Here is a 12,512-nt window from a genome sequence, read left to right as displayed (position 1 = left end):
ATATACAGGAGTTCTTTATCTTTTGGGAGAATTAGGGCTTTGCGAAATGATTTGCAATTTTTTTTCCACTTTTGTTATGTATTTTGACTTTTTGTATGGTGGCTTTTGATACACAGAAATTTTCTATTTATTAAACTCAGTTACATATAAACGATTAATTTTTCTCCTTTCAAAAACAATAGCCTCTGACTTTTGTGTATATCTTAATGACGTTTTATTCACTATGGAGTATAAAAAATACTTCTCATTCCTTCTATATTTTTGTGGTTTTATAAATTTTTGATTCATCTGAAATTTATTTGAATGTCAGATGTAAGATATGGAGCCAAATATATTTAATTAACTTGTGAGAATAGCATATTATCCATAAGACTTTGGTTGATCAATACATTGAAACTAAATGCGGGTTGGGATGATACCAGGATTATATGACATTTTTTATTATTTTTTTCATCATGATAAATGTGCTCTTTAATCCCCATCATCTATTCAACTCATCCCGCCACCCACCTCCCCTCTGGTAACCATCAGTTTGTTCTCTATAGTTAAGAGTCTGTTTCTTGGTTTGTCTCTTGTCTTTTTTTTTTTTCTTTTGCTCATTTGTTTTATTTCTTAAATTCCACATGTGAGTGAGAGCATATGGTATTTGTCTTTCTTTGACTGACTTATTTAGCATTGTACTCTGTAGCTCTATCCATGTTGTTGCAAATGGCAAGATTTCATTCTTTTTTATGGCCAAATAATACTCCGTTGTATACGTATACCACATCTTCTTTAACCATTCTTCAGTTGACATACACTTGGGCTGCTTCCATAGTTTTGCTATTGTAAATAATGTTTCAGTACATGGGGGTGCATGTATCCCTTTGAATTAGTGTTTTTGTATTTTTGGGGGGTAAATACTCAAGTAGTATGACTGCTGGATCATAGGGTATTTCTATTTTTAATTTTTTGAGGAACCTCCATAGTTTTCCAGAGTGGCTGTACCAGTTTGTATTCCCACCAACAGTGCCAGAGGGTTTTGCTTTCTCCACATTCTCCGCTAACACTTGCTGTTTCTTGTGTTTTTGATTTTAGCCATTTGGACTCGTGTCAGATGATATCTCATTTTAGTTTTGATTTGTGTTCCTCTGATGATGAGTGTTGTTGAACATCTTTTCATGTGTCTGCCGGCCATCTGTATGTCTTCTTTGGAGAAATATCTATTCATGTTTTCTGCCCATTTTTAAATTGGATTATTTATTTTTTGTGTATTGAGTTGTATCAGTTCTTTATTTTAGATACTAACCCTTTATCGGATATGTCATTTGTAATATCTTCTCCTATTCTGAAGGTTGCCTTTAGTTTTGCTGATTGTTTCCTTTGCTGTGCAGAAACTTTTTATTGTGATGTAGTCCCAATAGTTTATTTTTGCTTTTATTTCCTTGCCTCCGGAAACATATAGAAAAAATGTTGCCATGGCACTATCAGAGATTACTGCTGGTGCTCTCTTCAAGGATTTTTATGGTTTCAGGTCTCACATTTAGGTCTTTAATCCATTTTTTTAAAAAGATTTTATTTATTTATTTGACAGGGAGATAGAGAGCACAAGTAGGCAGAGCAGCAGGCAGAGGGGGAAGGAGAAGCAGGCTCTCTGCTGAGCAGGGAGCCAGATGCGGGACTCGATCCCAGGACCCTGGGATCATGACCTGAGCCGAAGGCAGCCACTTAATCAACTGAGCCACTCAGGTGCCCCTAATTCATTTTGAGTTTATTTTTGTGTATGGTGAAAGACAGTGGTCTGTCCAGTTTTCCCAACACATTTGTTGAAGAGACATTTTTTAATGAAGAGAAGTATATTGACATTGTAAGAATATAAACAGGAGTATATGGCTAAACATGAAGGAATAGTATGGGAATAAAGGCAAATAGTAAGCACCTTTCTGAAGTCTGTTTCGTTATGTTTGACTCATTTACAGTTGCATTTAGATTTATTCACATGCGTCAGCCCTGACTTTTAAAATATTTCCAGAGTTGAACTCCAGTTAAGTTTGGGAATATCCTCATTTGAAAATTAACACAGGGGTGCCTGGCTGGCTTAGTCGGTAGAGCATGTGGTTCTTGATCTTTGGTCTGTAAGTTCAAGCCCTGTATTTGGTGTAGAGATTACTTAAAAATAAAACCTTAAGGGGCACGTGGGTGGCTCAGTCGGTTAAGCAACCGCCTTTGGCTCAGGTCATGATCCCAGGGTCCTGGGATCGAGCCCCACATCAGGCTCCCTGCTCAACGGGGAGCCTGCTTCTCCCTGTCCCACTGCTGCTCCCCCTGCCTGTGGTCTCCTGCTCTCTCTCTGTCAAATAAATAAAATCTTAAAAAAAATTAACATAAATCAGACACTCCTGAAGGTAGCACATTTATTATAGTAAGTAAATGGACTTGTTTGAGAAACATGCAGATAAAAGGTCACTTGGTTGAATCAAATTTTAAGAAAATTATTTGCATTAATTTCTTGTGATGAAATATTCTACAGTTTGGTCTTTTTGCCAACTCAATAAATTAATAGAAAACCATTTTACATCTAAAATATTTTTTTAAAAGATTTTATTTATTTATACATGAGAGACAGAGGCAGAGGGAGAAGCAGGCTCCCTGCGGAGCAGAGAGCCCGATGTGGGACTCAATCCCAGGGCCTGGGATCATGACCTGAGCCGAAGGCAGACACTTAACCGACTGAGCCACCCAGGTGTCCCTAAAATATTTTGTGAAAAGTGAGCCAGGGAAACGAGAGGTGGTTGAGGTAATTTTAGTAGGTGATGAAGAACCTGAACCAGAGTGGTTGCTAGTAGATACATTTGCTGAACTTCTGCTGCCGTGGTAGGTGCTAGGTTACCAAGATTTAACTTGTAAGCAGTTGAATGACTAGAAAGATTGTGGTAGACAATGTAGGAGAAATAGCAGGTTTGAGGGATGAGTGAAAGGTTTCTGTTTTGGATAGATTGCATTTGAATCAAAGATTTCTGTTAAGCAATTGGAAATTTGGATCAGCAGTTTAAGAGGCTGGTGAGAATATGAGTTGTGTATAAAGGATGAATCCTAATAGAGTGATTTTTGAAAATGTAGGGTTAGGTGATACTGTCAAAAGGTTAGAGTAAGTCTGTGAGAAACTCAGGGCCAAACCTTGGGAAATACCTCTGTGTTCAAGGATCAGGCAGAGGGGCCCCTGGCTGATTCAGTTGGTAGAACGTGCAACTCTTGATCTCGGGGTTGTGAGTTTGAGCCCCACATTGGGTGTAAAAATTATTTTTAAAAAATCTTTAAAAAGGGGGATCAGGCAAAGAAAAAGAACCAGTGAGGGAGATATTAGAAAATTGGTGAAGAACTAGGACTGTGCAATGTCAAGCAAGTGAAGGGAACACTTCAAGAAGTTGGAGTTACACTTGTAGGGGAATTGAGTCTGATGAAAAGGGGAAACGGGTAAGTAAATCTTTGGTGGTAATTTGGAGAGTAGTTTGGTTTGAGTGGTATGATGTTATTGCAGTAGTCTAGGAATGAGAAGAAAGTATTAAGAACGGGAAGACAGCAAGTTACTGGTTAGACTTTTAAGGAAGTCCCTGAGGTTATTCTTGAAGGGGAGAAACAGGGTCTGTTTTGTTTTGTGTAGGGGAGCAGGGATGAAAGGGTGGATGGGAGAGAAGACTGAGAAGATACAGAGCTGTCTTAAAGCAGAGGAGTGGTAAATTGTAGGAGGCAACGTTAGTCTCTGTCTCAATGAAGCAAGTGTTTCTGCTGAGAACAAGTCAGGTGATTTCTTTGGTTAGGAAGCTTGAGGGGAGTGATATAGGGCAGTCTGTCTCAAATGCAGAGAAGTCTTGAACTTGGTGGCACAAGTTACAGGGCACCCGCCTTTACTTCCCCTTAGCATCTCCACCAGGGATTGGCTGGAAGGCGCTGGGGCAAGTGCAGTCTCTCTGAAAGCTTGAGTTCTTGATGTACATGCAAAATTTGCATTTTATTCCGTAAAACATCTACGGTTGTTTAAATATATATATAAAACTTTTTTCCCCCTCAAATGTAAAAGTAAAAGTCATCCTTCAGAAGAATTGTGCCGTGTTTATCATATGGCTTCAAATATCTATTATGAAGTATCCCAGTTTGAGAGGCACTGTTAAGGGTATTAATTAGGAATGTTAGTGAGGATCGCTGAGTAGTGCCAGTTGGTGGGGGAGTGTTTTTTTATCTTTTGAGTACTGCTGACCTATAAGATTAATGAAAAAATTCAAGATGAGTGTCACTTAATTGGAAAAAAGCTTACTTTGTTTTTATTTTTGGTTTGAAATTTGAGACGGGAAGAAATACAAAGCTGCTTTCATCCTTTGTTTTTTTGTTTGTGTGTTGTTAAGTAGAGCCCAATATGGGGCTTGAACTCACGACCCTGAGATCAAGACCTGAGCTGATATCACGAGTTGGGTGCTTAACTGACTGAGCCACCCCTTAAAAATATTAAATAATCTCTACACCCAGTGTGGGGCTCAGACTTAGAACCCTGAGATCAAGAGTTACATGCTCTACTGACTGAAGCAGCTAGGTGCCCCTGGAGTTCATAGAGGGACTTCAGGTTGTCTGAAGTTTCTGAGATTACATGCCAAATTTTGTTTGTGATTTTTTTTCCTCCTTAGGGACAAGGTCCATAGTTGTCATCAGATTCTACAAAAGATCCAAGACCCTTTTTGATCTGGTTCATCTGTGACAATTACCCACCCATTAAGTACTTTGAGATTCAATTATTTCTCTTAACAATGTTGATGTTAAGTCAGCTACCCTTTAATAGTTCCTTGTATGTTAATGGTTCCTACTCTCCCCTGTAAACTGGTTAGCATTTTCTATTTCCAATCCTAGACATATCCTTGGACCCCAGGTTAGAACCTTTTGTTTAGTAGTGCTTCTTAAACTTTAATGGGCGTACAGATCTCCTGGAGAACTATATATATTGAATTTGAGGTGACAGAGGTATGTAAAATGAATATTTTGATACAGTAGATCTGGAATGGGTTCTGTGATCCTGCATTTCTTTCTTTCTTTCTAAGATTTTATTTATTTATTTGTCAGAGAGAGAGAGCACAAGCAGGTGGAGCTCAGGCAGAGGGTGGAGCACAGGCAGAGGGAGAAGCAGGCTCCCCACTGAGCAGGGAGCCTGATGTGGAACTTGATCCCAGGACCCTGGCATCATTACCTGAGCCAAAGGCAGGCAACCGACTGAGCCATCCAGGCGTCCCTGTGATCCTGCATTTCTAATGAGATTCTAGGTGATGCTGTTGGTAGACCACAGTTTGAGTAGCAGAAGGCTAAGACTATATGTACCTTGAGGTCTTGTGCTGGTACATAGAATCCAGTACATGTTTCCCTCCTCACATTTATTAATTCACTTATTGGTTCATTTTTTCATTTTACCTGCAGGTTATAAATACCATGTATTTATCAGGCCCTAAACTGCTTAATAGGCATACATAGGTGATAAAGTGTGAGTCCTCCCTTCCTTGAACTAGTTTTTAGTCTTGTTTGGTAAGCAAAGGAATTAAATTTGGTTATGTTGGCCTTGAGTTGGTGGCACATAGTAAGGTGCTCAAAGATTAATGAGATGGATGAAGTACTTTTGGGATATCCAATAGACAGTTGATCTGGACTATCCATTAATTCTTTTTTTTTTTTTTTCTTAGAGAGAGGGGAAGAGAGGCTGGGGCAAGGAGAGAGGCAGAGGAAAAGGAAGAGAGAGAATCTTAAGCAGGCTTCATGCCCAGCATGGAGTCCCACACAAGGCTCAGTCTCACAACCCTGAGATCATGACCTGAGCCAAAATCAAGAGTCAGATGCTTAACTGACTGAGCCACCCAGATGCCCCGTGGCGTTAATTCTGGTAACATGACCTACAGTTACATTAACTGTGATCGCTGCATTTCATTTTTGGCTAGTTATATTTGTCATCTGCCAAAACCCTTAGGTTCCTTTTTCTTTTTTTTTTTTTTAAGATTTTATTTACTTATTTGACAGAGAGAGACACAGCGAGAGAGGGAACACAAGCAGGGGGAGTGGGAGAGGGAGAAGCAGGCCTCCTGAAGAGCAGGAAGCCTGATGCGGGCCTCGATCCCAGGACCCTGGGATTATGACCTGAGCCGAAGGCAGACGCTTAACGACTGAGCCACCCAGGCACCCCACTTAGGTTCCTTTTTCATGTGAAGAACAGGGCTTTGAATATATTGAATATGAGGTGACAGAGGTATGTAAAAGCAGAATTGTCCTGTAGGCATTATAAATGTGGCTTTAGTAAAAAAAAAAAAGGTTAATTTGCTATTACTATCTTGAGAGTAGTTAAAAACATATAAGGAAGGAAAATTATTAGAGGGAGCCTTACCTGTTTTGTTACTTAATCATAACCATAGTGTTGCATAGGTGATTTATATGTTTGTTTTGCTTTGATAATATTAAAAATCATGTGAGATTTTCTTCCTTCTAATACTATAAGCATATAATCTGGTATTTCAACAACATAAAAATATGTATAAGAACTACATATTAACAAAATAATAGTGTTTTAAAATTTTTTCTTTTATGATATGGTGCAGTTGAAGAGGCTTATGCATTCTTTACATAGGAGAAAAATTACAAATAACCTGAATGGCCAGGAAAATGGTTTAAAAAAAACTGAGTTGCCATATGAAACAATGCTTGAAATAAATTGTTTTAATAACACGGGAAAACACTGGAAAAAAGCATGATACAAAATTGCATATACCACATAATCTCAGCCACGTTAAAATGAGTAAATAAAAAGACTGGAAGGAAATATATCTAATAATGTCATCTCTTGGTATTTGGGATTGCAGATTTATTTTTTCAGTTTACTATAATATACATAATTAACTCCCATAAAAAGGAATTTCCATGAGAAGCATTTTGTAGAAATGACAACAAAGGGCGCCTGGCTGGCTCAGTCAGTAGATTATGTGACTCTTTTTTTTTTTTAAGATTTATTTATTTATTTTGAGAGAGAGAGAATGAGAGAGAGAGAGTACATGGGCGGGGAGGGTCGGAGGGAGAAGCAGGCTCCTTGCTGAGGAGGGAGCCCGATGCGGGACTCGATCCCGGGACTCCAGGATCATGACCTGAGCCGAAGGCAGTTGCTTAACCAACTGAGCCACCCAGGCGCCCAGATTATGTGACTCTTGATCTCGGGTTCTGAGTTCAAGCCCCATGTTTGGTATAGAGATTACTTAAAAATAATAAAATAAAATAAAATAAATCTTTTTTAAAAAAAAGAAATGACAAAACAGTGATCTGCGGTTCTATAGACTTTCTCATCAACTAGTGCAATTATTGAAGCTTTACTGTGTACCTAATGTTTCTGTACAGTTTTCTTTTTTTGTTAGCTTAAATGTGTTCATCAGAATCATCCATGGAGCTTTAGAAAGTACCCATATCTCGGCTCTACCTCTGAGATTCTGAATAAGTAGATCAAGAGCAGGGCTAGCGTCCATAGTTCCTAGAGCTCTACAATTGACTTAAATAGCAGCCTAGCTGAGGAAGCTGTCTATAAGCAGAAGCTGTTTTGTGTGATACTTACTTTGCACTTAGCAGCGGCAGGTAGCAACTTTTGAACTAACAATTTAAAGCTTTCACTTGCATTTAGTTGTTAAACTTAAGGGGAAAGCAGCATATTTGAGTCACAGAAAATAAATCCAAATACAGATACTACATTGTTTAAAAGATAGCTAGAAAGAAAACCTTATAAAATACCCCATTTCAAAATATTCCATATCTGGGGGCACCTGGGTGGCTCAGTCGTTAAGCGTCTGCCTTCGGCTCAGGTCATGATCCCGGGGTCCTGGGATCGAGCTGGGCTCCCTGCTCAGCGGGAAGCCTGCTTCTTCCTCTCCCACTCCCCCTGCTTGTGTTCCTTCTCTCGCTGTGTCTCTCTCCGTCAAATAAATAAAATCTTTAAAAAAAAATCCATATCTAATTCATGGTGTGTTTGCTTTTATCTTTCTCTCCCTAGTGAGTGGAGTGCCATAGAGAAAGAAATGGGGGACGGACTGCAGAGTGCTGGTCACCATATGGACGTGTAAGTACCTAGAGCAGTTAAGGTAAAACCCAGGGTGAAGTCTAGTGGTGAAATGTTAGTGATTCTTCTGTTTTTATCAAGTTTGCTGGCTTTTATATTATACACTCTGGATCCAGATCTGACTTACACAAGTTTATTTCAGGAATGAAGGTTAATTTAAAACATTGAAAAGATCAATCAGTCCAATTCATATATTAGAAGAAAGAAGAAAACCTGCATGTTAATTTCGGTACATGTAGAAAAACCTTTCAACATGCACTCAAAGTAAAAATTCTCATCAAACTAGGATTAAAAGAAATTTCTTCAATTTAAAACTTAAAACTAGTATTGTACCTAATACTGAAATACTGAAAACTTATAGATAATATTGTACTTAATAGTGAAGTATTGATGCCTTTCCCTAAGATCAAGCAGTAAGGCAAGGTTGTATGCTATTACCACTTCTAGTAAACATTGTACTAGAAGCCCTAGTCAGGCAAGAAAATCAAATAAGAGGCATCACTCTTAGGAAGAATTAAAACTACCTTTTTCTGTAGTTAACAGGATCTTTTACATGGAAAATCATAAAGAATCAGCCAAAAATATTACAGAACTAATAGCTGAATTTAATGAGGATGCAGAATATAAGATCAATATATAAAAAATAAAGTGTTTTTATATACTAGCAACAATTGGAAGATAAAAATCAAAAACCAATACTTTTTATAATAGCATCAAAACAAAATATTACAGATTAACTTAATGAAAGATGTGAAATACTTCTACACTGAAGACTTTATATACTGAGAGAAAATCTTGAAGACCTAAATAAATGGGGAGAATAAATGTATGTGCTCGTGGATTGGAAGACTCAGTAGTGTTAATATGTCCGTTCCTCCCAAACTGCAGTCCCAATCAAAATTCTGATAACTTTTTAATAGAAATTGGTATACTAATTCTAAAACTTATATGGAAATTCAAAGGACCTAGAGAGGCCAAAACAGTCTTGAGAAAGAACAAACCTGGAATATATTACCTAATTTCAAGACTTACTATAAAGATATAGTTATCAAGATAGGTATTGACATAATGGTAAACAGATCAGTGGAACAGAATAAAGCCCTGATATAGACCAGCATTTAAATAGTACATCTCAAGAAATGGTTCTGGAATAACTGGTTACCTACAAGGAAAAAAATTAACCTTGAGCTATTTCTCATACCTTACATAAAAACTAATGCAATTTGGATCATATACATAAGTATAAAAGCTAAAATTACAGCTTTTAGTAGAAAACACATGAGAATATCGTTGCAACCTTCAAATTAGCAAAGATTTCTTAAAGAGAACATGAAAGGAAAAAAATGTTTAAATGGTAAATTGTTCTTTATCAAAATTAAACATTTTGCTTATCAAGATACTGTTGGAGGTGGGGAGGAACGTGGGGAGTTAGTGTTAGAGAAGATGAAGACAGTCTGGTGATGGATAGTGGTTAATGGTTGCACAACACTGTGAATGTACTTAATGCCACTTAACTGTACACTTAAAAATTATTAAAAGGTAAATTTTATGTTATGTTTATTTACCACCACCCCCCCCCACAAGACACCATTAAAATAAGAGGCAAGCCACTGACTGGGAGTAAACGTTTCCAACCACAATATATAAAGAACTCTTACAACTCAGTAATAAAAAGACAAAAAATATTTATTTTATCTAAATATTTCTTTGGGCCACTTTCAAGCTAACTGGCTACTTTTCAACCAATTTGCTTAACCCTAAGCCGTTTTCCTGTATTCTGTTGATGTAGCATTTTCAGGAATTTAAGATTATCCCTTCAGTTGATTTATTTAAAGCATTAAATAAAATTAATTTCAGTACTGATACCTAAAAATCGTTACCACTTATATTTTCCAAGGATGTGCCTTTTATCTGTTCACTGTTTTCTGTCTTTAGGCCACTAGCCCTGTGGTTCCTCTTTTTTTTCTTTTTTAAAAGATTTTATTTATTTATTTGACAGAGAGACACAGAGAGAGCGGGAACACAAGCAGGGGGAGTGGGAGAGGGAGAAGCAGGCTTCCCGCCGAGCAGGGAGCCCGATGCGGGGCTCGATCCCAGGACCCTGGGATCATGACCTGAGCTGAAGGCAGACGTTTAACGACTGAGCCACCCAGGCGCCCCGCGTATGGCTCCCCTTTTTTGTTTCCTTAACATTAACTCTTTCAGAATTATAGATTTATGAATTAAAGGCAGTTTTTCCTACTCTTAACAGTGATTTTCAAGACTTTTTTCAGTCACATAGAAGAAATTCTGTGCAAATGTGAGTTTGTAATTACAGAATATGGACTTGGCCTGTTTTATAAATCCTATAAGCACATACCTTTTCAGTGAATCTTAATGTAGGTTTATTTATCTATTTTTACAGCTTCAGTACTTTTGTTTACTTGCCTACATAAAGCAGGTCTGGAGACATAGAATATATTTTTCTTTTTTTCCCGTGCTAAGAAGTCAGAATTAATTTGAAAAAAGGATGCCTATTAAACCATACAGAAATAGTACAGGACATAACCCATGTCCTTACAGAATTTATGATGTGGTTGAAGAAATAAAACCAACACATGAGACATTTGATAAAATGTAAGTTGTGAATTGTTCATAAAAGATTAGAAGTGGGGGCGCCTGGGTAGTAGCTCAGTCGGTTAAGTGGCTGACTTTGGCTCAGGTCATAATCTCGGGGTCCTAGGATTGAGCCCCATGTCCTCCCTGCTCAGCAGGGAATCTGCTTCTCCCTCTGCCCCTCCCCCTGCTCATGCACTCTCTCCCTCTCTCTCTCGAATAAATAAAATCTTAAAAAAAAAGATCAAAAGTAGAGTGATGACTAAGGACTAAAGTAGTCTGGGAAGATTTCCTAGAGGTGCTGAGATATGTGTTTGTAGGATTTGGAGAAGCAGTGTGGAGAGCTGTCACATTTCTGTACAAGGAAGGACTGAGGTCCAGAAAGGAGAATGACATGACAATGAGGGGCTTGTCCGGATCAAAGCGCAGGTGCTTTTGAGAATTAGTATAAAGTAAGGCTTCTAAAGTTTTTTGTAATCTTACTTACTGTTTTTCCTTTTGTAGCTTTTAGGCATTACTGTATGTAGTCGTTGCCAGGAACACTTGAGCACCAATTATACTAAACTCTTATTTTTTCTACAGATTTTGTAGCCCTTTCATAAAATATCTTTGAACAAAATATATTACAGTCTTACAGTGCTTCTTAAGCTACCTCTAAGAAGGGGCACCTGGGTGGCTCAGTCGTTGAGCATCTGCCTTTGACTCAGGTCGTGATCCCGGGGTCCTGGGATCGAGCCCCGCATCGGGCTCCCTGCTCAGCGGGAAGCCTGCTTCTCCCTCTCCCACTCCCATGCTTGCGTTCCCTCTCTCGCCGTGTCTCTCCCTGTAAAATAAATAAATAAAATCTTTAAAAAAAAAAAAAAGCTACCTCTAAGAAGGACCTTTTTTTGTTTGTTTTTTATTTCCAAGCCATTGCTGATTGAAACATTTTGGTAAAATTCAGTAAAATTTTCCTGGTAATTAAAAATTGACATAAGTGTTTCTGAATCCTTATTCTCACTTTGTGTACTTACTTTTGTTATTGATGGGTAACAAATAGCACTTCTTTTTGATCATTAATACTTTGTATTGTGATAAAAGTTTGTGTGCAATGTTTTTTAAACAGGTATGCATCTTCTATTGATGATATTTTAGAAGATGAAGAACATTATGCAGATCAGTTAAAGGAATATCTGTTTTATGCAGAAGCATTGCGGTAAGTATAATAAGTGTTCCAGATGCAGCCCTGTGGCTGGTCACCACTCTCTTCATATGTTGCCAGAAAGTAAAGACAGTAAGGTGATTTTTAAATGAATTCATCCCCCAGGTATTGGATGAGGTCTCATTGTAATCCTCTGTGTTGCAGAGTGCTAGACATAGACATTTAAGACAAGTTCTGTTCTTGAAACATAATATTGATAAAACTCATCAGTCTCTGACCTCAGGTCTGTTTGTATGTTGTTCTTTCTACTTTTTTCAGCTTGAAGATTGGATGCAAAATACAGATTGAGTGTATGTAGCCCTGTCACTAGGCAATATGTTGCCATTTTTATTCTGTAATTCTTTACACATCTGCTTATCTTCTTAGGAAGGTTGTATAAATTCTTAATATCACCACTTTGTCTTCTGTTCTTATGGTATCTCCTACAGAGCCACACAGAATTCTCTGGTATATAGTCCTATTTAATTAAGAAGAAATTAGTATACTTTTTCTGTCCGATTTTAAAAAATGAATCATTTTCCTGGAATAGGTGTCTTTTGGACATAGCCACTTTTGGTTATTTTCCTGTCACCTTTAAAAGCAGTATAAGAATTCTGTTAGTAAACACAGCACCAATTTTCCTTT

The 12,512-nt window shown here is 37.8% G+C and overlaps 1 protein-coding gene across 3 annotated transcripts in view; it reads left to right on the top strand.

The window, feature by feature from the left end:
* Nucleotides 1–12,512, top strand: part of SNX4 (sorting nexin 4) — a 69,564-nt gene that overhangs the window by 45,659 nt on the left and 11,393 nt on the right. For all 3 annotated transcript variants that reach the window (XM_028091317.2, XM_028091316.2, XM_028091319.2), the window contains exons 9-10: nucleotides 8,027–8,092; nucleotides 11,793–11,882. In XM_028091317.2, the coding sequence (XP_027947118.1) occupies nucleotides 8,027–8,092; nucleotides 11,793–11,882 (156 nt within the window). The remainder of the gene's footprint in view (nucleotides 1–8,026; nucleotides 8,093–11,792; nucleotides 11,883–12,512) is intronic.

Source organism: Eumetopias jubatus, unplaced genomic scaffold (assembly GCF_037043125.1).
Source record: "Eumetopias jubatus isolate StellerSeaLion01/CBP00866 unplaced genomic scaffold, mEumJub1_p1.0 scaffold_1, whole genome shotgun sequence".
Classification (NCBI taxonomy): Eukaryota; Metazoa; Chordata; class Mammalia; order Carnivora; family Otariidae; genus Eumetopias; species Eumetopias jubatus.
Note: the sequence above shows the minus strand (reverse complement) of the source record. Positions and strands in the feature narration are given on the sequence as shown.